This window comes from Typopeltis vanoorti, chromosome 17 (assembly GCF_054136105.1).
Source record: "Typopeltis vanoorti isolate ZY-2024b chromosome 17, IOZ_Tvanoo_1.0, whole genome shotgun sequence".
Lineage (NCBI taxonomy): Eukaryota > Metazoa > Arthropoda > Arachnida > Uropygi > Thelyphonidae > Typopeltis > Typopeltis vanoorti.
Window position 1 is genome coordinate 98990721 of NC_143565.1, and position 26604 is coordinate 99017324.

At 36.8% G+C, this 26604-nt stretch overlaps 1 protein-coding gene across 1 annotated transcript in view; it reads right to left on the reverse strand.

Moving 5' to 3' along the window:
- Positions 1-26604, reverse strand: part of Atg2 (Autophagy-related 2) — a 616887-nt gene that overhangs the window by 230699 nt on the left and 359584 nt on the right. Inside the window, exon 26 of the mRNA XM_090407292.1 lies at positions 19986-20056. Coding sequence (XP_090263418.1) covers positions 19986-20056 — 71 coding nt within the window. The remainder of the gene's footprint in view (positions 1-19985; positions 20057-26604) is intronic.

Genomic DNA, 26604 nt, shown 5'->3' on the forward strand with positions numbered 1-26604 from the left:
AATTAAACCAAGAATATAATTTCTTAGTATCTTTAATTTATAGTATAACCAAGTGGCAAAACTTCCAACAGCTATCACTAATCCAGAGTATTTTAATAATAAGGTGTAATGCCTTTTGGCTACTCGTATATGAAAATATGACTTCTACATTACTTTAACCACTTGGTATCACTTCTGGGTCTGGCTCCCACTGATGAGAACTCAAGGTCGAAACTGGTCTGGGTAGTGACCCTTCCCATAATGCATAGCATTATACATGTCTACAAGGATATGTGCTTTGCATTAGGATATTAAGGCAAGTGATGTGAAGTCATTAGCTTCTTTGTACAAGTTGCCTCAGTCCTGAAAATAGATCAGGCACAAACTTATTTGCTTACACCTGGATAAAGGATTAAACCAAGAATATAATTTCTTGGTATATTTAATTTATATTAAGGATACTTTTCCATTCAAGATACTACTTCTCTTCTGTCTAAGAAGAGAGGTCTCATGATGTTTAGAGATCCCAATAAATATAAAAAAAGAACAAAACTCACATAAAAAACTTATTTAATATAAAATATTCGCTTTAGTCTCATAGGCTCATCTTCAGTACAGGATTATAGAATGGCAATCAAATAATAATAGACAATTCTAAAAAGCACCACTTAGTGGCTGATATACAATAACTAAAAACGTTTAATAATTTCCTAACTTAGAATAAAGCTATACAAAGCTCAGTTCAGATGCCTAAAATGTGGCGAGAATCACCCCACAAATACCTGCACCAAGCCAAAATCCACCCCGGCTAAGTGTGCTAATTGTGGGGGTCCTCACCATGCTAATTTTAGAGGGTGTATGCATCACCCCAAAAACAGATTGAATGATCCAAATCAACAATCTACCTCATTATCTAGTGCGAGAGTTCCTGAAGCTCAGGCTCAGTTCTCCAAGAGTGAGATCATGACAACAGGTGCTCGCCCATCATTAACTGAGCCCCTTAAGAAAATGAATCTTCAACATCAAGCGAGAACATATGCTGATGTGGTCCACTCCAAACAGATAGTACAAACTCAGAACCTGAATAATCTACATTCAAATCTATCAGCTATTATCACCTCTTCTCTTGCAAACATGCTGCAGGATTTCAGCAACTCAAATCCATCCCTAAGTGTCACAAAAAGATTCTTACAGCAAACCCAATCCATATTATCTGCACTCTCTGATGCATAGGAAAAAAAACGCTCCAAACTCTCTTAGGATTATTGCTTGGAATGCCAACGGTATAAAAAATAAACTGTTAGAAATTCAGGAATTTAATAATAGATACAACCCAGATATATTGCTAATTAATGAAACTCACCTGAGGCCTGCTGACACTCTGAAAATCAGAGGGTATCAGATTTACAGAAATGACAAACTTGGGTATAGAGGTGGAGATACAGTCACCCTTATCAAAAACTATATCAATCATCATTCAATAACCAACCCTACTACCACCAACCTCGAAATCACAGGAATTAATGTCCTCACAAACTCAATTGGAAACCTTAAATATAATAAATTTAGTTTAATCCTTTATCCAAGTGTGTCGTTTCTGTAAATCTTACCCCAGTCCTGAAAGTATCTTCAGGACTGGGGCAAGGTGGTACAACACCAGGGCACTCCTTGCAAAGGTGGAGCAAGCTACCAACACTCCTAATTCAGTATCTCCTATAATGCAAAACACATCTCCTTGCAGATATGTCTAATGTTATGCATTAAGGGAAGGGCCACTACCCAGACTAGTTTCGACCTTTATTGAAGTCTCTTCAGTGGGAGCCAGGCCCAAGTGGAGATACCAGGCAGAAGCATTAGTAAGTCATCTCTACCTATAGGAGTTGCCAAATGGTGTGCTACCCTTTTTTAATAAATTACTCTGGCTTTAGAGAAAGATGTTGAAAGTTTATTTTTCACTTGGTTAGAGTATAATAAATTTAGTTTAATCCTTTATCCAAGTGTGAGCAAACAAAGTTTGCACCTGAAAGTATCTTCAGGACTGGGGTAAGGTGGTACAAGATACTTTCAGGCACAAACTTTGTTTGCTCACACTTGGATAAAGGATTAAACTAAATTTATTACATTATAACCAAGTGAAAAATAAACTTTCAACATCTTTCTCTAAATCCAGAGTAATTTATTAAAAAAGGGTAGCACATCATTTGGCAACTCCTATAGGTAGAGATGACCTACTAATGCTTCTGCCTGGTATCTCCACTTGGGCCTGGCTCCCACTGAAGAGACCTCAATAAAGGTCGAAACTAGTGTGGGGTGTGGCCCTTCCCTTAATGCATAACATTAGACATATCTGCAAGGAGATGTGTTTTGCATTATGGGAGATACTGAGATAGGAGTGTTGGTAGCTTGTTCCACCTTTGCAAGGAGTGCCGTGGTGTTGTACCACCTTACCCCAGTCTTGAAGATACTTTCAGGTGCAAACTTTGTTTGCTCACACTTGGATAAAGGATTAAACTAAATTTACTATACTCTAACCAAGTGAAAAATTTGGAAACCTCAAATTTTTTTCTGTGTACAACCCTCCATTAAAGACATTATTGAGCTCAGATCTGGATGCCATCCTTGGAGTAAAAGGACCGGTTGTCATCGCTGGAGATTTCAATGCAAAACATCCTGCTTGGAACAGTAAATCTACCAATAAAAATGGTCGCATCCTTTCTAGCTACACAGGATCAAACTATGCTGTTGTGGCTGGACCTACTGAGCCAACTCATCTCAGTATGTCTGGCACTGCTGACATCCTGGATATAGCTATCCTGCAAGACATTAAATTACAGTACAGCCTTATATCACTAAACGAGCTGTCGTCGCATCACAACCCAATTCTACTGCAATTGGAAGAACAAGAATGCCTATCTCCTCCCTCTCATTCAGGCATATAGTGGGAGAGATTGTCTAAAGCACTTAGGGATCAAATTGGACCCGTCCCTCACATATGCACACCAGAAGATGTAGAATCTGCAGTGACTAGCTTCACCCAACAGATTAAGTCCGCTATAATGGTTGCAACCTTCCAGAAATCTGTTCCCAAGCCTGATTGTTTGCCTGAGGACATTATGGACCTGATCACAGAGAAGAGCAGAGCTAGGAAGAGATTTCATAACACTCGTGCCCATCAGGACAAGACAGTACTTAATAGATTGAATGGAGCAGTAAGAGATGCACTTAAAACTCATAGAAACCAAGTTTGGGATAAAAAGTTAGCCTCTATCTCACCTATTGATCACTCTATCTGGGGACTACTAAAAAACATAAAAAAAAAAAACAGATCCCTTCCCCCCATAATCTCAAAACAGGGCCTAGTCCACAGATGCAGATAAGGCAGAAGCCATACTAAAAACTCTTGAGGATCAATGCAAACCTTCTTATAACAACTTAGATTTCAATCATCTGTACAAAATCCACAGAAGGTCAGGCATGCATTAAACCTCCCAGATACCAGTGCTGACCATATTGCACCCGCATCACCTGTTGAATTATATGATATTATTAAAAAACTTAAGAACAATAAAGCTCCTGGACCAGACAGCATCTCAAACAGGGTGATTCAAGCTGCTGCCTCGAAAAGCTATAGTGCACCTGACCAGTATAATAAATGCAATCTTAAGACTTCACTATTTTCCTTCCACCTGGAAACTGGCTGATGTGATTCCTATACATAAGCCAGGCAAAGACCCACACTTACCATAGAATTATCGTCCAATCAGTCTCATCTCCAATCTGGATAAGGTTGCAGAGAAGGTCATCCTCTCACGACTCCAAACTTCAGTAAATTACATAAACATCCTCCCTAAAGAACAGTTTGGTTTTTGGCAACACCATAGTACTGCCCAGCAAATCCACAGAATTGTCGAATACATCACCACCAGTTACAACTGGCACCAGTGCACAGGAGCTGTTTTCCTAGACCTATCCAAAGCATTTGACAAAATTTGGCATTTTGGACTCCTGCACAAACTTATCTCAGCCAGTACCTCACTAAAAATGGTTCATCTAATCCATTCATATCTTCAGAATAGATCAATGCAAGTTAAAATCAACAGTTCTACATCGTCCATGCGCCATATATTTGCTTGAGTGCCGCAGGGATCTCTACTGGCTCCATTGCTGTTTTCTGTATACATGTCAGACATCCCACACAATCCGATGACTATCATTTTGGCCCTATATGTGGACGATACAGCAATAATAACCAGATCTCTCAGACCCCATTTCATTACCAGAAAGCTTCAAGAAAACCTTCTAAAGCTGGAGGGTTGGTTCTCCAAGTGGAGACTGGAAGTCAACCCCGTGAAAAGCTCAGCTGTTCTTTTCTCAAAAAGGCCAATGTCTCCTGCAGGAGATATGTTACTATTCAATACTAAAATTCCCTGGCAGAGAGAAACAAATTACCTGGGTGTGATTCTTGACAAAAAGCTATCTTTCAACCAACACATCAAGTCTGCATGCGCAAAAGCATCTAAAGCCATAGCTCAGATATATCTGCTAATTAATAGAAATAGCAAGTTCAGCAACAGAACCAAATTGCAACTATACCAGATGACGATTCATCCTATAATCACCTATGCCTCTCCGGCCTGGAGCCACACCTCTAATGCTAACATTATCAAAATACAGCGGGTGCAGAACAAGTGCTTGAGAATGATTCTGAACGCCTCGTGGTATGTTAGAAACGATCAACTCCACAGAGACACAAATATTACCTATATCCTCTCTTTTCTACAATCCTTAGCATCCAAGCTTTTCCTAAAGACATCCACATATCCCAACGATTTGGTTCAACAAGCTGCAGCATACGAGCCAACGGACATATTCAAATATAGAAGCCCAAAAGCTATATTAGCCTCCTATAACGATGCATAATCTCCATGCCCATTCAGGGTGAGCAAACTGCTCGTAAATTTTAACCTCACTGTAACCACAACAGATAGCGGGGAATATGAAAACCATTTTGCTTCACCCCTAAAGACATAAATGTCAATTGTCAACTTAGAACAAAAAAAAAGAAAAACATATAAATTAAGTTATGAAATATTAGCAGATTTAAAAAGTACTATCTCCCACAAAGGGAACAGATGTAGCCCATTAGTTCTCTTTAAGTTAGGACAACGAAGTTAGTTTCACATGTTTCTTTTTATAAAGAGGTTCTATGAGGAAAATACTTTCATGAAAGACTCTTGTCTTGTTCTAATAAACTATGTTTAGTGCAGATAGCATGCTCAGCAAGTCCAGACTGTTCAGGTGCATGATACTTAGACTTGGATGCAACATCACGAGAGTTCAAGATTGTTGGAAGAACATAAGCCTTAATGGCAAAAAAAATTGAACTAGCAGAAGAACTGGATAAGTACCAGATTGACATAATAGGGGTGACCGAAACAAAAAACACAAAATACGGTGAGATCTTTCTGAAAAATAAATACAAAATGTTATATTCAGGCAATGACAATCAAGGAAAAGAAGGAGTAGCCACAGTATTCAACACAAAACACGAGGCTAATCTTCTTAAATGGCAGGCAATTTCAAGTAGAATGATGTTGAGCAAATATCAGAATGGGGAACTGGACAACGAGAATGATTTGTGCCAATGGTCCCACAAAGGTTCTACTAAGGTAGAAAAGGACAATTTTTTGAGGCTTTTGAGAAAGCAACTGAAAGAATAAAAACTTTGATAATTGTTGGTAATCAAAATAGCAGAGTAGGAAATGATTGTCAGACATAGAAAAATATTTTGGGAAAATTTGGAGAAAAGAGCAAAGCTAATAATAATGGCTAACATCTGTTGGATTTCTGCTCAGGATATGGACTGGTTATTACTAACACCATGTTCCAACATAAAAGTGTGCATAAATTCACATGGAGAGAAGAGGCAAGGAATAAGAAAAGTCTCATTGACTATGTTATTGTTGATAGTGATGTTTTCTCCTTGGTGCAGGACACCAGAGTGTACAGAGGATTTGAAATTGGAAGTGATCACTATTTAGTCTTGAGCAGGATAAAACTGAATTTCACATTGAAAAGAATAACATGTAAGAAAGTTTTAAAGCAAATAAAAGTTGAGCAGCTTTCAGTTGTGAACTGTAGACTAAAATACACAAATATGATTGAAGAAAAAATGAAAGAGTTTGAGAACAGGAACCAAACCTTGGAGATTCAGTGGCAAGCATTGAAGCAAACACTGATTGAATCAGCCAGAGAGGCATGTGGTGAGGATATCTGTAAGAAAAGAAAAGTCAGAACTCCATGGTAGACACAGGATGTTAAAGGGGCAGTGAAGGAAAAGAAGAAAGCATATCAAAAGTTCCTGGCAAATAAGTCAGCTTGTGCTCATAGAAAATACAGAGAGAAATGTAAGAAAGCTAACACTGTGTAAAACTAGCTAAACAAAAGTCATGAGAAGACTTTGGTAAGAACACAGAAAATAAATATCAGGAAGGTGGCAAAATATTCCAGAGGCTGTTGAAAAAGCTCAGAAATGGAGGAAAGAGTGTTATAAAAGGAGTTAGAGATGATAAAGGTGACATGAAAACGGGAGAAAAGGATATCCTTGAAGTATGGAGTAATTACTTCGAAAAATTGCTAAATGAAACAAGCAGTGACAACAGAGTGGTAAAAAAAATACTTAACAGGCATGTAATGAGGAATACATATCCATACTTAAAGTAGAAAAAGCCATCAAAAGCCTGACATGTGGAAAGGCGGAGATGATATTCAACAAGAAATGCTCAAGTATGGAGGTATAAAGTCTTACAGTGGCAGCACTGCACACTTCAGAAGGCCTGGACAGAGGGAAGAATTCAAGATGATTAAAAGGGAGATAAAAGTGAATGTGAGAATTATAGATGTATTTCTCTAATGAGTGTTCCTGGTAAGATTTATGTAAGTATATCTGAGAAATGGTTGAGAAAGATTGTGGAAGGTGAGATTGTGAAGAACAAGCTGGATTCAGGCAAAAACAGAGGCAGATTTTCATTTTACAACAAATAGTTGAAAAATCATGGGAATATAACAAAGTGTTAGATACTGAATGGAGAACTTCTTGACAAGTTATTCATTCAAGATCTAACATGTAAGCTTTACAAAATTATAAAGAAATTTGCATAATACCTGCTTACCAGCAGAAGGTAAGAAACATCTAAGTTGTTGTATATGAAAGTATGTATCAGTATGAGTAATATATTGGAATTTATTTATTGTAAAACATAAAGCTAAAAAATCAAGAATAATGTCAGATTAGCATTTCATGTAAAGGAATAATGGCTTAATTTATGAAGTATCAAACTATCAAGAAATAATTTGATAATAAGTCACTAGGTAAGAAATGACTAATAGGATCAACGGTCACGTCTAAGCCGCAAGTACCTGTCATAACGCCGAAGGCTGTAGCTTACAGGGAAGGCTGATGCAAGCGCTTTTCCTCGAAAACAACACCTAACAGCAAAGAGGGAAAGCAAGGGGATCAACCTAAGGTTGATCCATAGCGATATAAGCTATGGATCGTGCGAAAAACAATACAGAAAAGAGGGCGCTGAGAAAAAGTATTTAAGGCAATACGCACCAAGCTCAAGGCTTTTTTCCTGTTTTCTTCGGAGATCTTGGAAATCGAGGACTCTCGACGTGTGATCGGAGATAGAACAAGCTGAGGGTGCTATGTCGATGACAGCCAGCCGTATTCATGATCTGCATTGGGAGGTATTCCGCAGAGATCCGTACGAGAATCAACAGTTCATGGAGAATGGTGCCAAACGCTGTACGATCCACCCGAGTGAGCGGAGAAAGCTCATAGCAACAGCCATTTCTTGATTTGTGTCCGGTAGCAAAGAACAGAACAACTGAGTCACAAGACAAAGGATGACCCGAGCAACACGTGGCAGCTAATAGACCTTCGGAGGGATTTGGTAAAGTAAATATTCTTTTTGTTTTATATCTTGAGATTGTTTGAAGATAGGATAGTGTCTTGATAAAGCAAGACTGAGGACATTTTAGAGAACTTTGATAGGATAGAGTAACTAATATAGCCAATTCTATTAGACAAAGAATTGTATATCATAAATCTCTAACGTGTATATGATTGAATTAGTGAAAACCCTTTGTTAACTGAGAAAACTTAACTAATAGAGAAATGATTTGAGAAGTGTCTATCTAAAGTAAAAATGTGAATGAAGGAATTTAACTTGAGTGTAACAATGTTTAAATTATCTGTTTGTATTATATGATTTTGCATGTCAGTTTATATGAGAAGGTCAGATTAGTATTGAACACTTTGTATAGATAAGCATAAGACATTCACTTAGCAAGCAATGCAGAAGTTTTGATAATTTAATACAAGATTTTGTGTACCTGTTTTTTTAGCATTAATAAACATGTTTTGTTACTTGGAACTGAGTCTTGCCTGAATTCGAGGTGTCACCCTACCACTTATAAAATTCGAATCAAATAGCAGGAAAGAGTTTAGAAAATTATATAATAGAGAGTAGATCTTAGGTCATGACTGCAAGGAACCAATATCTATATACTCGCGTGTGAATTTAGATTTATGCATATGCCTAAAACCTAAGAATATTTTATCCATTTCAAAGGGGTACAGACAGCACTGTTGCTTTAGACAGCTGTATATATCTCCCTGAGCCTGAATTATATTCTTGTTATAAGAAGCTGGCTGGCGCAGTTAAAATATAAATTTGCCAGTTTCTGAAGAGGAAATATCCCCAGGAGTCAACCGAGGTTATATATGGTAGCCAAGATATAAAGATATAAGATAGAGAGGTAGAGAACAATACATATAACATAATAATGATAAAGTAAAAACGTTCCAAAAGATTTGTATTTAAGTTTTGTAGACCTGCAAAAGGCATACAACAAGGTGGCAAGAGAAATGCCATTCAAAACGCTACAGTTATATGGTGTCAATGGGGCATTATATCAAGCAATACCTAGTCTTTATTTGAGTTGTACTCAAATAAAGAGTATTTGAGGGTGATCTGAAAAGTTCTCGGCCTTGACCATAGATGACAACACTATCGGCAAGAGATTTTTTATTTTTCTAAGATGGTACATCTGTCATAAGCATCCATGTGAAATTGCAAGTCATTCTATCAAGTAGTTTGTTTTATACAGCTGTCTAAAGCAACAGTGCTGTCTGTACCCCTTTGAAATGGATAAAATTGAGTACCATGTGGTTATAAAATTCTTTGTAAAAGAAGGTTTATCACCAAAAGAAATTCATTCGAAGTTCATAAAAGTTGATGGGCTCTCTCTCTTCTCCTTTGTTTTTGACAATTAAGAAACGGACTGCTGAGTTTAAATACGACTGTACCAGACTTGAAGATGTGAAGGACGTCCAAAAAGTGTAACAACACCAGAAATCATCGATCAAGTGAATGATATGGTATTGGATGACCGGCAAGTCAAAGTGCATGAAATCGTCGAGACAATAGGCATTTCAAAATAACATGTAAGATATATTTTGCATGAAGAATTGCAAATGAAAAAGCTTTGCACAAGATGGGTGCCGTGCTTGCTCACAGCAGATCAAAAACGCTCTCGCATGAAAATCTCTGGACAGTGCTTGCAGTGTTTTAACAAATAAAACTGATTTTGTGCATCAATTTTTTACTATGGATGGATTCACCATTACACACCAGAATCCAAACAGCAGTCAAAACAGTGGACAGAAGCCAGTTGTTCAGCACCAAAGAAGATAAAGTTGGTTCCATCAGCAAGAAAGGTCATGGCATCAGTGTTTTGGGATGCTAAAGGCATTTTGTTTATTAATTATCTTGAAAAGGATAAAACAATAACCGGGGAATATTATTCCGATCTTTTAACCAGACTAGATGAAAAAATTCATGAGAAAAGACTCGATTTGCAGAAGAAAACATCATCTTTCATCAGGACAATGCACCTGCCCACAAATGTGTTTTGGCAATGGGAAAATTAAAGGATCTGTACTATGAATTGTTGGAACATCCACCTTATTCCCCAATTTGGCTCACTCTGAATTCTATCTTTTCTAAAACTCTTCCTTGCTGGTAAGCGTTTTTCTTCGAATCAAGAAGTGATTGTAGCTGTAGAGAGGTATTTTGCAGATCTTACTGTGAACCACTACAGGGATGGGATAATGGTGCCAGAGCATTGCTGGAATAAATGTATTAGTCTTAAGGGAGATTATGTTAAAAAATAAAAATAATTTTGAAATTATAAATTTGTTTTTTCATTGCTAGGCCGAAAACATTTTAGACTATCCTCGTGTAATATTAATAAATATTATATTTTTACTCATATCTATATACTGCCAATCTGGCTGGCTGAACATATAGCACATCTAGTGTCCAACTGAGTCAAAATCCTACTGAAGGCATGGCTGTTTATGAATGCCTTTAGGTAGTTGATACACCCTCTGTCCAAAAAGAAACTGAACTTTTGATAGAAAATAAAACACAGTCCAATTATAATTATTCAAATCATTTATTTCAATCAATATACTCTCCCTCAGCTTCGATACAGCATTTGGCACGGTCAATTAATTCGTTAAATGAGTTTTTTTATATCGGTTTTTGGGATACTGTTAAGGGTCATGGTTACTGCTGCTTGAACGTTTTCAATAGTGTCATAACGCTTTCCTTTCATCGGCAAATGAAGTCAGGCAAGAAGTCACATGGTGCTAAATCAGGTGAGTACGAAGAGTGATCCAACATACAAACTTGGTTTTTGCTAAAAAAAACTCTCACAATGTTCAAACGATGAGATGGTGAATTATTGTGCAAAAGTGACCAGCTGCCTGCATCACAATATTCATGCCATACACGACGAATGTTCGCTATCAATCACTTCGAAACTTTGAGATAAAACTCACCATTGACCGTTTGGCCAGGTGAGTTTTATCTCAAATGGATTCTTAATGGATAATGCCCTTGGAATTGTAGAAACAAATCAGCATTGTCTTTACTTTTGACCTCTCCAAGTGACTTTTTTTTGGATACCCCTCTACTGGTGGTCTCCACTCAGCCACTTTGTTTCGGGCTTATACTCTAAACACCATGTTTCGTCACCAGTAATGATCGTTTCAAGGAAGTTTGAGACCTCATTAAAACCGCTCCTTACAAGCAGTTTTAATGAGGTCCTTGCAGTGTTCAATTGGATACATTTTTTGGTCATCAGTCAACTTGTGGGGAACAAATCGCAAATTCAATTTACGAAGGCCCAAACTCTTGGTCAAAATGTTGTGTGAAGTTGATTTTGGAATCCCAATTCATCTTCAATCAATCTCATGTACGATTTTGGGTTTTCTTTGATGAAATCGTGCACTTTTTGGATGTTAACTTCACTTAGTCCTGTTTTGGGACAGCCTGGCTTTTCGTTGTCCTCAAGCGTCTCATGACCACTTTGAAATCGCTTAAACCACTTGTAAATTTGAGTATGGGATAAGCATTCATCATCATATGCTTTTTGAAGCATTTCGGTAAACACACTGTCACTCTTGGCACTATAACTCGGCTTCTAATGAAACAAACGTCATAAACAGTTGACACAACACTAATGAAGGTTGCTGCTTTCAACAACAAAAAGATACAACAAGTGGCGCCACTAGTTTCTTCTATTTTCGAGAAGTTCGGTTTCTTTTTGAACAGAGGGTGTAAATTTCACTTCCTGGTGTGAGATCACAACCCTGCTAACTTGATGCCTAAAGCGGCTTGAAAAATTTCCAATGTTTGGTTTCTAGAGAAGGGTTACTGGATAATACTACTACTACTCCTTGGCATTACAGTCCATTTAGGACCTGGGCTTGTCTCAGAATAGCCTTCCATTATTCACAATTCTGTGCCTTTTTCCTCCAGTTCTTTACTTTCATTTTCGGTTGTCCTCTGGGTCTAGATCCACCTGGTCCATACATGAAAACCTTTTTTATGGCTCTGTCGTCCCTCATTTTAGTAATAATATCCACTTCATTAAATTTCTCCATTATTTCTTTGTTGTTCCTCCAAAAATCATTCTCGTTAATTGGGCCAAAGATCTTTCTTAACATATTTCGTTTTCCCTTAACAATAAACTTATAGCAATTCTCTATTATGGTTCATACTGTAAAATTCTGGTCTATTATTGATCTACCATATCTAAAACTACATTGATAGTCACCAGCAGTTTGATATGAGAGGCTGCAATCTAGCTGCCACTATCCCTGCAAATGTTTTGTAAATCACTGCTAACAGTGATATTCCTCTACAATTTTGGCACAGAGACTTGTCATCTTTCTTATGGATAGGGAAGATAATAGCAGCATCCCATTCAATAGGCAGAGACTCAATTTCCCAAATCTCTGACATGCACTCATGGATTTTGATTAATAGTGATTGCACACCATATTTAATAGCTCAACTTCACTAGGTGCTTTATTATTTTTCATTCTCTTCAGGTCTAATTCCACTTTGTGTAGCTCTGTTTCAGCTTTTCTTTTACTTGCCAAAGGTTTGTTAAGTTCATTTTCTTCTGGAACATCAGTTTCCAAGCTTGTTTTGTCCTGAAGGAGATCTTCAAAATATTTTGCCCACCTTCCCAAACTGTCCTCCTTTCCACCAAAAAGGTTGCCATCACAATCTCTGCAGAAAGTTGTTCTGGGTTGAAATCCGCCTTTAATTTCCTTTATTTTTATTATCATTTTCTTAATTCTTGCAGTATTCTTCAAAATCTCAATTTTATTTAGCCTTGTCTTTTCTCAATCACGTTTCTTTCTTCTACACATTTTTTAGATTGTTTTTGTTTTTCTATATATATTCATTCTCATTTGCTCAAGTTTTCCATTTAAGCATCTTTAAATGAGCTGTATTTCTATCTTCAACATATTTTCTACATTCTAAATCCCAGAATGTCTTCAGCCACCTTTGTAATTTTATTCTTGATCCCTTCCCATTTTTTAATCTATAGTCATATCCATCATCTTTCTCATTATTTATTTCTTCTCTCAATCTTTCAGCATATTTTGTCTGAATTTTCTATCTTTTAATTTTTGAGCATCATATCTTGGTGTTATACTTCCTCTACCCACCATGATAATTTATTCTTTGTTTATATTTAATTCTTAATAAAGATTGATCCGTATCACAATCCACTCATCTAAAACTTCTTACATCCACGATATCTGTCACATGCCGACTATCAATCATCACATGATCTCTCTGATTTTCTGTTCTTCCATCTGCCCATCTCCAAATAACTTCATGCACTTTTTCATGTGGAAAACAGGTTGTATATATGGTCATATTTTTGTCCCTTGCAAAATCAATTAGTCTTGTGCCATTTTCATTACTTTCTTCAAGCACTATCTCTTTAAATTGTTGGTCAGAAGGTCTCTTCCTTTCCTATTTTGGCATCCATCATCATCATCAAATTCCTGACATGTACCCTCAAGGGGTGTACAGGATATGATCGTACTACATGAAAAATTTACATCATTACTAACTTCCTATCCACAATTTTCCTCCAAATCAGTCTGTTACTTTTCAAGACTCCAATATTATCATTATCAGATCTTATATTTCTATCATCTAAGGTACATTGTACCATATCAATATACCAATATCTTGGTCTTCCTCTGGGTCGGTTTCCTGCTAACCTGGCAGAGAACACATGTTTTGCTAATCTTGACTCGCCCATTCTGCTTAAGTGACCATACCACATGACATTAGCTCTGCTAATGCATTCCTGGATGCCGACAATGTCAAGTACTTTGCTAATATCCTCATTTTTATGACTTATTTTTCACGGTATTAACAACACCACAAACACTTTTATCAAAAAACATCATCTACATAGCGCAACCACACTTGTGGCTTGTATGTAGCTGTGGTAAGTACTTTGTTTTCAAAGTGTTCCATGTAAAAATTTGCTAACGGGGGAGAGAGGGGGGGAACCCATAGCAGTCCCATTAATCTGTTTGTAGAATCCCCCCCCCCCCCCATGTAAAGTAACCTGCATTCATGGTAAATTGAAATAATTCAAAAATATGTGGAGGAAATTTAGACTTGATTAAATCAAGAGTGTCTATAAGTGGTACATTGGTAAATAGGGAGGTGACATCGAAACTAACCATTATGTCTGAATTTTTTAGGATTAGATTTTTAACCAGTGTTTTGAAATGGATTGAATTTTTTACAAAAGTAGAGGAGTTGCCAGTAAGATGGGCAAGCAACTTAGCTAAATGCCGGGCCAGTTTATATTTGGGACTATCTATGCTATCAACTATGGGGTGTAGGGGAATATTGGTTTTGTGGATTTTTGGTAATCCATAAATACGGGGTGTTTTAACATGAATTAGTTTTATTTTCCTGATGATTTCTTTGGGCCATGATATCATTTTTTTCAGTAATTTTCGGACTTTTTTCTTTTGCGATATCGTAGGGTCTCGATTTTCATTGTCTTTGTCTTTTTAATGCTGACCTTCATATCATATCTATTACACCAGTTATTCGATTTAGTCAGGGAATCTTGCAAACTTGTAATGGATTTATTTAGAAGTATAACATCGTCCGCATAAAGCAAAGAGCTGACATTAACATCTCCAATTTTGATATCAGGTTTAATACCACTTTCCTTCATAATGTGATCCATATAGATAATGAATAACAGATGGGATAATGTACATCCTTGTCTCACACCAGATTTAACATTAAACCATCTTCCTGTACTTCCTTCAATTCTAACTGCCGACTTACAACTCAAATACAGACTAAGTATTGCTTGATATGATGCCGCATTGACACCATATAACTGTAGCGTATTGAATAGCTTCTCTCTTGGCACCTTGTCATATGCCTTTTCCAGATCGACAAAACTTAAATACAGATCTTTGTTATATTCCCATGCTTTCTCAACTATTTGTCGTAAAGTGAAAATCTGATCCTGACAACCTCTGTTTGGCACGAATCCAGCTTGTTCTTCACTAAGCTTTTCTTCCACAATTCTTCTCAACCGTTTCTCAAGTATAGTTGCATAGATCTTGCCAGGAACACTCAGTAGTGAAATACCACTGTAATTCTCACATTCAGTTTTATTCCCCTTTTTATATATGGGTACTATGAGAGCTCTACTCCAATCATCGGGAATTCGTCCCTCTGTCCAGGTTTTCTGAACTATGCAGTGCAGCCACTGTAAGACTTTTATACCACCACACTTCAGCATTTCTGGTCGAATATCACTACTCCTGCTGCCTTTCCACATTTCAAGCCTTTGATGGCTTTTTCTACTTCAAGTATGGATATGTATTCCTGACTGTATGCCTGTTGAGTATTTTTTTACCACTGTGCTATCACTGCTTATTTCATTTAGCAATTTTTCAATGTAATTACTCCATACATCAAGGATATCTTTTTCAACTGTTTTCATGTCACCTTTATCATCTCTAACTCCTTTTACAGCACTCTTTCCTCCATTTCGAAGCTTCTTCAACAACCTCGAGCATATCTTACTGCCTTCTTGATATTTATTTTCTATGTTCTTGCCCAAGTCCTCCCATGACTTTTGTTTAGCTAGTTTTACACAGTGTTTAGCTTTCTTACATTTGTCTCTGTATTCTCGAAGAGCACAAGCTGACTTATTTGCAAGGAACTTTTGATATACTTTCTTCTTTTCCTTCACTGTCTCTTTAACTTCCTGCGTCCACCATGGGGTTCTGATTTTTCTATCCTTGCAGACAACCTCATCACATGCCTCTCTGGCTGAATCAATCAGGGTTTTTCTTCCAGGCTGGCCACTGAATCTCCAAGGCTTGGTTCCTGTTCTCAAACTCTCATTTTTTCTTCAATAGCACTGGCCAACAAAAAAAAATTTTTTTTTCTGCTGATTATGATCTGACACATTTTTTACTAATTTGAGTGCACTGATTTCAAATATCAAACCCATTTTTCTCTATCACATCAGGGTTTTCCTCTATGGCATTTTCTTTTTGCTAATTTGTAAGTTTTTGATAGTTTTAAGGAGGCAGTACTATTTAGAGGATCAAAAAAATCAATTTTTTAATATTATTTTCTGAAAGTATGTACTTTTAAAAATCTGTTCCTAACTTTTTATCAAGAAATTCGAAAAATTCCCAAAGATATAGCCTATTATTCAAAGCGGTGCGCAGATCAGAATCGGTGCGCTCACCGCTCACGCTTGTTATAAGTAAACGAATAAATGCGTAAAAACCTGCAATGGCACGTACTGGCGCTTTGAATGTGAGAGAGGCCGATAACTGACCTAATACATTTAGGTGATGAAAAGTAGACGATGACAGCTGCCTAAAACAAATGAATGCTACATGCATCATAGCGGACAAAGAATGATCGAAATCAGTCGATTGTTAATCGATCGTGAAAGTATGATGAGCACTTATAACGTTTCGATAAAGTCTCAGTTTTTTTTTTTTTTTTTTTTGTCTTGTTAATTGCATGTTAGTTGGCAGTGAAGAAAATACATCATGTCTACTACTCGAAAATGTGTCAATAGTGTAGATTCCTTCTGCTACATTTGTGGCAGCTTTACTGTTCCCAGTCATAGGACAAATATCACTGAGTTCGTTAAGAAAGTGTACTTTGCATACTTTGATGTAAAACTTGTAGATCAGGACAATTCATGGGCTCCAAATAAAGTGTGTAAGTCATGTGTAGAAAATTTACGACAGTGGAGCAAGGGAAAGCACTAAAAATTAGCTTTTGGCATTCCAATGATTTGGCGTGAACCCAAAAATTACATAGATGACTGCTATTTTTGTTTAGTTCAGACTTCTGGTTATAATAAGAAGAATAAGAAAAAAATTGTGTATCCAAATCTCGACTCAGCAATTCGAACGAAATTTGAAAGAGGCCTGGACATCATTTACGATGGTTGCGAATCATTTTCTTGGAAACAAAAAAGCGTGCAATTACAACAAAGATCTAGTGGAAACAATGCTTGAAAATTTCCAGCGCCTAGGTTGCAATATGAGCATAAAGCTTCATTTCCTATACAGTCATCTTGATAGATTTCCCGAGAATTTAGGTGCTGTAAGCGATGAACAAGGTGAAAGATTTCATCAAGACTTAAAAATGATGGAAGATCGGTACCAAGGAAGATGGGATTCTCACATGATGGCCGACTACTGTTGAAGTATTCAAAGGGATTGCCAAAACAGAACACACAGCACAAATTGCTACAAACAAAAATTTATTCCCTGAAACTCATGTGTAAGTAAAATTGTTATTTTTTTATAAATATTCTTGTAATTTTTAATGAATATTGTTAAGTACTTATGTATCTAATTATCGGCCTCTCTCGCATTCAAAGTGCCAGTACGTGCCATTGCAGGTTCTTACGCATTTATTCGTTTACTAACAAGCGAGAGCAGTGAGCGCTCCGATTCTGATCTGCGCACCGCTTTGAATAATAGGCTATATCTTCGGGAATTTTTCGAATTTCTTGATAAAAAGTTAGGAACAGATTTTTAAAAGTATATACTTTCAGAAAATAATATTAAAAAATCGATTTTTTTTGAACCTCCAAATAGTACTGCCTCCTTAAAACTATCAAAAACTTACACATTAGCAAAAAGAAAATGCCACAGAGGAAAAACCTGACATGATAGAGAAAAATGGGTTTGATATTTGAAATCAGCACACCCAAATTAGTAAAAAACAAGTCTCATAAAAAAGTCAGCAAAAATCGTGTTGGACTTTGTAATCTTTGTGTATTTTAGTCTACAGTTCACATCTGAGAGCTGCTCAACTTTTATTAGCTTTAAAACTTTCTTACATGTTATTCTTTTCAATATGAAATTCAATTTTATTCTGCTCAAGTCTAAATAGTGATCACTTCCAATTTCAAATCCTCTGTACAATCTGGTGTCCTGCACCAGGGAGAAAACATCACTATCAACAATAACATAGTCAATGAGAACTTTTCTTATTCCTTGCCTCTTCTCTCCATGTGAATTTGTGCACATTTTTATGTTGGAACATGGTGTTAGTAATAACCAGTCCATGTTGAGCAGAAGTCCAACAGGTATTTGCCATTATTATTGGCTTTGCTCTTTTCTACAAATTTTCCCCAAAATATTTTTGTATGTCTCACAATCAATTTCCTACTCTGCTATTTAGATCCCCAACAAGGACCAACTTTTCCTTTTTCATTGTGTCAGTTGCTTTTTCTAAAGCCTTAAAAAATTCCTCCACTTCTACCTTAGTAGAACCTTCTGTGTGACCATAGGCACAAATAAGTCTCATTGTCCATTTCCACATTCTCATATTTGCCCACATCACTCTACTTGAGACTGCCTGCCATTCAAGAAGATTAGCCTCGTATTTTGTGTTGAATACTATGGCTACTCCTTCCTTCCAAAATATATCATTTTGTGTTTATTATTCAGAAAGATCTCACCAGTTTTTGTCTTTTTTGTTTCAGTCAGCCCTAATTATGTCAATCTGGTACTTATCTAATTCCTCAGCTAGCTCCATTTCTTTGCCATTCAGGCTTCTTATGTTGATAGTACCGATCTTTAACTCTGGTGATGTTGAGTTGGGTTGTGCTTTCAGATTTGTTCCAGTAGCTAACTTTTCACCCTGGTTCCCTGGCGAAAACAACGGAGGCCTTGTTTAACTAGGCGCCGCCCCAGCTGGCATGAAATTTTGTCATGTTGTATCATCATTTTCTGCATTGGTTTAAGCCAATAAGAATACATTTAGCTGGCAATTCGGCTATCTTATCCTAATTGCCAGCTTATCCTTGTTCGTTCGTTCATTCAGTATCCAGGTAGATACCCAACAGGATGCACCATGAGATGGTGAGGATGGGACATTGGGTCAGAAGCCCTGGTTGGTTCTCCGCATTCCTTTAAAGACTATGTGGAGGTCTCCTCACAGTTATATAGCTTTGACCCTTATGCATCCCATTTTGGCATTCATGTCTCCTAAAACTATTTTAACATCATGTTTTGGGGACTGATCATATATATCCTCTCCAGTGATTCATAAAAGGTCACCTTGTCTTCTTCACAAGAGTCCTCGTTTGGTGCATGTGCACATATAAGTGAAATATTGAACATTTTAAACTTTATTCTCAGTACACAGAGTCATTCATTAACAACATCAGTCTAAAATCAAGAACCAAGTGTTTCCATTTTTTTTATCAACCAATAATGCAGTACTAAAAGCTTTTGATCTCCACTGTATAAAATACTATTGTTCTGGTATCAAATATGCCATTTCCTTTCCATCATACCTCCTGCAATGCTGTTATCCTCACTCTATATCTCAATAGTTCCTAACACACACACACACCTCCTCAATGCTCCTGGTCTCTTCAGGCTGAAGAAATTCCAGTTTCCAAACCAATATTCATAATCCTTTTTCCGTTGCCCAGGTCGTTTCGTGAAGTCAGTCCGGATAATTTTCCTTTTGACTTTCTTAAGAAGTTGAGCTTTTACAGGCCAGGGTTGTTGGCCTTGTGTCCAACCTTAGAAGGAAGCATCAAGGACTGGGTACCCATTTTAGTTGCCTTTTACCATGTATGGGCTACATTGGGACTACTCTTTAACTCCAGTCACCACACGGAGTTTCTGGATAACAATCTGAAGTAATATTGTACAACTAGTTTACAATCTTTAATGGGTGATATTTGTGTTTAAGAAATATATATAAATATAGGATAGGCGGAATATTTATTGGAGGTTTCACATGAAGTGAGTTATCTCATACATGGGTGTCATGATTTTCCCCATTGTAAAAAGACACATAAACATACAACTTATACAAATACATACACACGTACATTAATTAAGGGCTGATTAAGAGCCCTTTAATTTTTCAGAGATTGACTTCTTCTGAGTAATTTTTAGAATCGCATAATCAAAATAAATAATAATAAATCAAATAAATAAAATAAAGTAAGAAAGAGAGAAAGCTCTATTAAAGCAAGTGCAAGGAAAAAATGTAAACACTACTTACTTTTCTTTACATCTACAGCATCTTCATTTACTTTGTTTGATATGAACATGCACATTTCTTCTGATATAATTCTTTGAGAAAATAAAAAAAAATTAAGAATTGTAATAAATTATATAAAGGATTGAAGGATAAATGTCTCTTGTCCAATTTTTATACAATAGGAATTAGGAGGTACATGCATAACTTCAGAATTTGGCAGAAGATTTTTTTTTTTACCTACAGTAAAAAATTTCATATGAATATGGGTCTGATATACAACAGTTCTGTGCAGTTAGCCTAGTGGCTATGTGCTTCACAACCAAATGCCTCGGGAAGGAGTGTCCTAGGTTCGATTCCCATCGACGACGTGAAGAGCTCAAGGATCTTCCTCAACCATAGCCAAGTTAGCCGGTCTTGGGCATGGACAGCAGATTTTTTTCCACCAGTTTATCTGGGGTTTTTCCTCCCGCAAGCAGGCAAACCGGCTCCGTGAACACACACAGATACAGTCATGAATACCACTCCTCTGCTGCATTAATATGCAGCAGAGGAATGGTATTCATGCAGCAGAGGAGTGGCGAACCGGCTGCATTAATATGCCAGTAACCCCTCATTGGGAGGGGACTCAACCCATCCTAGGATGGACGAGAAGGATAGGATAGGATACAACAGTTATGGAACTGTATGAATCTTAAGAAAACAGTTATGAATTCATAGTTAAAAGAAAAAAAAAGTTATGAAGTTTTAAATGGCAAATAAATAAATAAGCAGATGTGGAAAGCATTTATTCAGGAATTTACTATGCTGTCTTTACAATAGGTTCCTATAAGGAGTGTAGTTCATTTATGAAGCATGTGTATTACATTAGTTCATCAAGACTATGTTCTTCATATAGGCTTCATTAGGTGTGATCAGGCCATGCATATTTATTTCACTTTTTAGTACACCAGTATACCGCTATCAAAAAAAAAAATCCACATTTTTTGCATAGGGCTAATTTCCCATGCAAAAAACCTAATCTCTGGTCATCTCTTCAGTCAGAAATCTCCTTATAAAGGTTTTGTGTGATAAACAATCCAGGTTTCATTATAAAAGTTCTAAGATTCAAACCAGGTCTTACCATGTGAACAGCAACTCTTACTGCATGTGCTGGAAGCATATACAATGCCATGAAGCCAAAGAGATAATCTAACAGTCATAACAGTCTTTGTTGCAAAATTATAGGTAAATATCACCTGTAAAGTGACTCTCAAAAATAATGGACCAATGAATTGACCATAAAGAATACCACCATCAATGACACTGAAATATCATTATGTGTGTGTGTGTGAAAACTTTTGGGTGGTACATGTGTGGGTAACTTTTCACATTAGTGTGGGGATCCATTTCTTACCATATGTGCAAATTCTGAATGTAACTGACAGTGTTGTGAGCAAATTAAGCTTTATCCGAAAACAAGATATATTGCTACTGTTAACAATGATCTAATGACAAAAATAATACATACATTGGATCATTGATATGCTGAACATGCTGTTTATGGTTAGAAGAATCTCGAGATATTTTCTCACGTCTGCATTAAAATGTTGCAATAATACAACAGGTATGAACATAAGTGAGCATAACTAAAGAAATAATAAACACAAAATAACTTACGTGATAATTTTTATTTCTCATAACAATTTCGCTCATGTATTAAGAACATCCTCAATATGAATTTTAAATTAAACAAACAAGCTGAGGAAACAACTGGAATACTCAGCAATGAAAATATGTTAGCTATGTGGAAATAGCAAGGAGGAACACTAATTTTATTATTGTAAGAGGAAGTAACAGCAGTTCAAGCCTGAAAGGAATATTATAGAAAACATACTTTAATGCTATGTGACCACACCACATATTGTTCTCTTTCTATGAGTCTATATCTAGTCAAATAAAAGTTGAAAATATTCACTCTCTCTCTCTTGCTGGGATGAAACCAAAAAAGAAACTAAACACTTATCATGGGCATCCTACTAGATTATATGGACTTCTTTAAGTCCACAAGTAAATATTCCATTATGTCCTATCATCAAATGCATTGGTTCACCTTGCTACAAAATTGTGAGGTGCTTTCTCAACTACTTTCAGTGTTTATTAAGAAGTCCTCACTATAAAGAAAAAAAATCTCAGAATTTTGTCTTTGTTCCAGTGATCTCTTAATCAGCTTAGGTGCTTCATATGTATCTATCCAGAAATTTTCCCTTAGATGAAACATTGGGCTTCCTCCATCAAGACTTTCCTGCACTGTTGCTTTAAAAGCAAGATCCACTGTTGTAATCTAGTTTACCAGCAGATTGAAGGTAAAGCCGTGGGTACCCCTCTTTCTCCAACACTATCAAACTATTTCAGTTTGAACAAAGGATACTGTTGGATCTTGAATGAAAAGATTTCCTTAAAGAAATAATTTACTCAGGATTCAACAAGTCAGAGTGAGGTTCAATCCATAATCAAACAGGAAATAGAACGATTACAACAGCCTGTTATGGAATGCCTCGATGCTGTTCTTGGTCAACTGACAACGGCCTCTATGAGAAACCCAGAGCCTTCATATCTTCAGGACAAAAGAACTAATTCATAAGGAGACCGAAAGATTACAGCAATCATGGTTTGATAAATTAGACATTGTAATGCAGAAATTGACAAAATTATCTATTCGGGATACCGCAGAGTCTCCCTTAGCGTCGGAAGGAGTCACTGAAAGATATGAAATGAGGGAGCCTCCCAGATGCTTCAATTGTAATAGGATTGGGCATCTTGCCCACAATTGTTATAGCAGTAAAAGGCACTTCAAGTAAGAACAATCATGAAGAATCCAGATCTCACATGTGTACCAACCAAACCTGGCGCAGAGGCGAACGACCTCAAGAGAAGCCTTTTGGAATATCTGTAGAAGGGAGGATTTGTGGAAGATATTTTAGAGCATTAGTAGACACAGGATCAAAAACCTCCAATATTGCAGTAAGTTACTTCAAGAAATTAGAGCTCTATGTGAGGAGGAGGATTTCATATTTTATGAGACCTATTAGATTATCAGGAGTAGCCTCCTCTACCATCTATGGTACCAAGTCAGTGAACTTGAAGGTAAAATTACCAGAGTACAATATGTGTGTTTGGCATTAGTTCTTGATCCTGCAAGGACCTCTCTCCCACACATATCACTGATACTTGGAAATGATTTCCTGATGAAATACAAATTCTCATGTGATTATGCAAGGGAGGAAATATGTTTTCTTGGAAGGAAGAAAGTTGTCAGAAGGAAACAGAAAGCACATTACTTGAGTGATAGAAAGAACTCACTCAGCATCGAGTCCCAATGTAAGAAAAAATTAGAACAAGCTGAGAAGGAAGAGAACAATGAAGTATGCAGTCAACTAGGGCCAGATGAGCATTCCCCACCAGAGGAGAAGGGACGTCCAAGTTCGAGTGACATTTCAGAAGTTAAAGCAACCACTGATAATGAAATGGTGAGCAAGGGTCAGGATGAAATATGTCAAAGGGTATTAGAGGTTAATTATATCCGCATCAAAGAAAAGGTTGGAAGAAGGCACGTGATAGTAGGACATGATCAGTATACAACATGGAAGGGCAAGACAACCATAAGACTACAGGATATTTCTACAAACAAAGGATTGTGCAACATAAGAAATGGAGTGAAGCACAAGAGAGGACACACCAAATGTACTTTTGCCAGAAGATAACTTAAGTCTCAAAACAGTGAGGTATCCCTCATCCCAGAGAATTGAGGGATAGGAAATAGAAAAAAAAAAAAAAAGGGGGGGGGGGTTGAAAAGGAGAAACCGTTGTTGGATCTTGAATGAAAAGATTTCCTTAAAGAAATAATTTACTCAGGATTCAACAAGTTTTAGCTAAACAACAATGAAAATGCTTGTACATAGGTAAAGATGCAAATTGTTTAATGAATTATTATGCTAGTACTATTTTATGTAATATCAATTAAAGGTAAATGATGTCATAATTTTTTGTAAGAATTCATATTGGAAAAGATATTCTTTGTAAGATATATGTTAATGCATGTAACAGAAGTTCAAAGTCCACTAACGAAAACTTTGGGTAAATTGCGTAGCCTACGGCAAATTGTCTATGTGCAGAACAGCACGCGCTCGATGTTTTCCAAGAAGACGCGGCACGCACATGGAGTTCTCCAGGAAGACGCAAACAGAATATATGACACGTGCGCAAAAGAGGGTGGAAGGTATAAAAGGAATTTGCCCCCCCCCCCCCGCGAGGGACTTTTTTTGCTTTTTCTTCTTGAGGTCTGTAGTCTACTAGAGATTTTCTAGTGAAGTCGGAGAGAGTTTGAGTTCGGGATCATATCGATAGCAGCGAATAATGTAGCTATTCGCTGCCATCGGTTCACGATGTCGTACGGAAGGAACAGACGAGGAGACAATCTGTAGCCTTCAGAGTAAGTTTGAAGGAACTGGCCACCACATACGTTCACGTGGATCGGTCTGAGCCATGCTGTTTCTAGTCCACGATGGGAAAGAACCGCAGAACAATGAAGTCCAAACCTAGCCTGTGAGACAATCATCTAGAAGAAGACCGGATTTTCCGTGGGACGAAGTAAGGATAAGATGACAGAATGAATATACTTCCAGAAATATGGTAATGTTAAAACCTTTTTGTAATTCTTTGTCAGGAAAGAGAGGAATATTGTAATATAGAAGAAAAGAGATGTTATGTTTCAGAACTCTACACCTGTAGGAAAAGGACTTTAGCGAATATTGGAAAGCAGGGTTTAAGCCTTAGGGCAATTTCTCAAGTAATTAATTGAATGAATTGTAGTTTGAATTGTTATGAGTAATGATCTATAAAGTTACCAATACGACTGTCTTGAGAGTATGTGTAGACTAGTAAGGATATTTAGAAGATGCAAACAAAACTTTGCGCTGTGAAATTACCCTATGATTGGATATATCGTGTGAATTACAGTTGCTATGTTTAACTTTATAACTTAGGATACCTCCATTCCAATTCAGTATATTCTTGTAAATGTGTGATCTTAGGCATTTCATAAATGTATCTTGAATATCTTAACCTAATTTGTGCCTTGAATTGAATCCAATGCACCGCTTGCTAATGTCTGAACAGGAAAGAATTATACGACAGAGACCACGACTGCAAACTAAAGTATTTTAAGAGAGATGGATAAAATTGAGATAAAGAATAATTAATAGATCGATTAGCTTAGTATATTTTCTGAAGGTTACTCCTTGGTTAAGAGGAATTTCGAACCTAACGATCTGGCTGGCGCAGTTTGATCAAATAAATATTGCCAGAACCTGATTAGAAGGTAACTCCAGACTGTTACCTGAGGATCGGACTCTATTCAGAAGTCTGCCCTTTGTTAATTTATTTAATATACTTGATCATTCTAAGAATCAGCCAATTGTGTGGATAGATTTAACTGTAGATAAGAGAGTACAGAGTTCCGATAGTCTCATGAGTATAGAACCATAGAAGTATATAGTAAAAGTGATAACACTACACAGTGACAATATAAGATAAGTGATATAAGTAGGAGAACACAATAAAGTACAAATTAAGGAAATGTCATGACATAACAATACTAAATCTGTCCTAAACCTTCTTCGTGGTACAGATATGTAGATGATATTTTTGCAGTTTGACAAAGTTCTTTTTTTGGAACTTCAAGATTTCATCATCACATCCAGTTTACTCTTGAAGTAGAAAAATATCATAGTATTGGCTTTTAGCCTTTCTCCTGTTTTGACAGCCAAATGGTAGCTACATTTCTCCATTTTCAAGAAGAAAACTCACACCAACTTAATATATTCATGCTCTTTCACAATAACATCATTATCAAACATCTGGCACCATTAAGACTTTTATACATCAGGTTCACTGTTTATGCTCTACTGAAATGCTGGTATTACAATAAATAAATTATATTAAGACTAACTTCCTGGCTAATGATTTCAATGAATTTTATATCAATAAAGTCATTAACAATCTCAGGGCTTCTTTATTACATTCCTCCCAAGAATTGATTCATCACAATACCATTCCTTATGTTAAAGGCATTTCTGAAAGATCAGCCAAACTGCTTAGATCTGTTGGTCTTCAAGTGTCCTTTCACTGTATATGCCACCTTTAGCCTATCCTGTTGTTTATCAAGTTGTCTGCCACTGTGAATTACCATACTTTGGCTAAACTGGTAGATCTGTGGCTGTTCATAGTGATGCACATTTCAATTCCATGAGTCAGAGAAGTCTGGACTTGCAGAACATGCCGTTTCCACCAATCATCCTTTGGAATACATCCTTCACAAAAGTGAATCCCTCTTAGAAGGTTTATATAAAGAAGCTGTGAAGCCTTGCTTCATCAGTCAGATCTTAAGAGTAATGCTCCACTGAAGAAATAGAAATATCCCTCTTATGAGAAATAGATCTCCTTATGTCTCACGCCGGCCTGGTTGGCCGAGTGGTTAGCGTATCTGCTCTCCAGCCAATAGGCTGCAAGTTCGAATCTCGCGTAGGCATGGATGTTTGTGAGTCTTCCACCTTCATACATTCCTTCACCCAAGTATAGATATACTCTCCCAATACGGACTGGG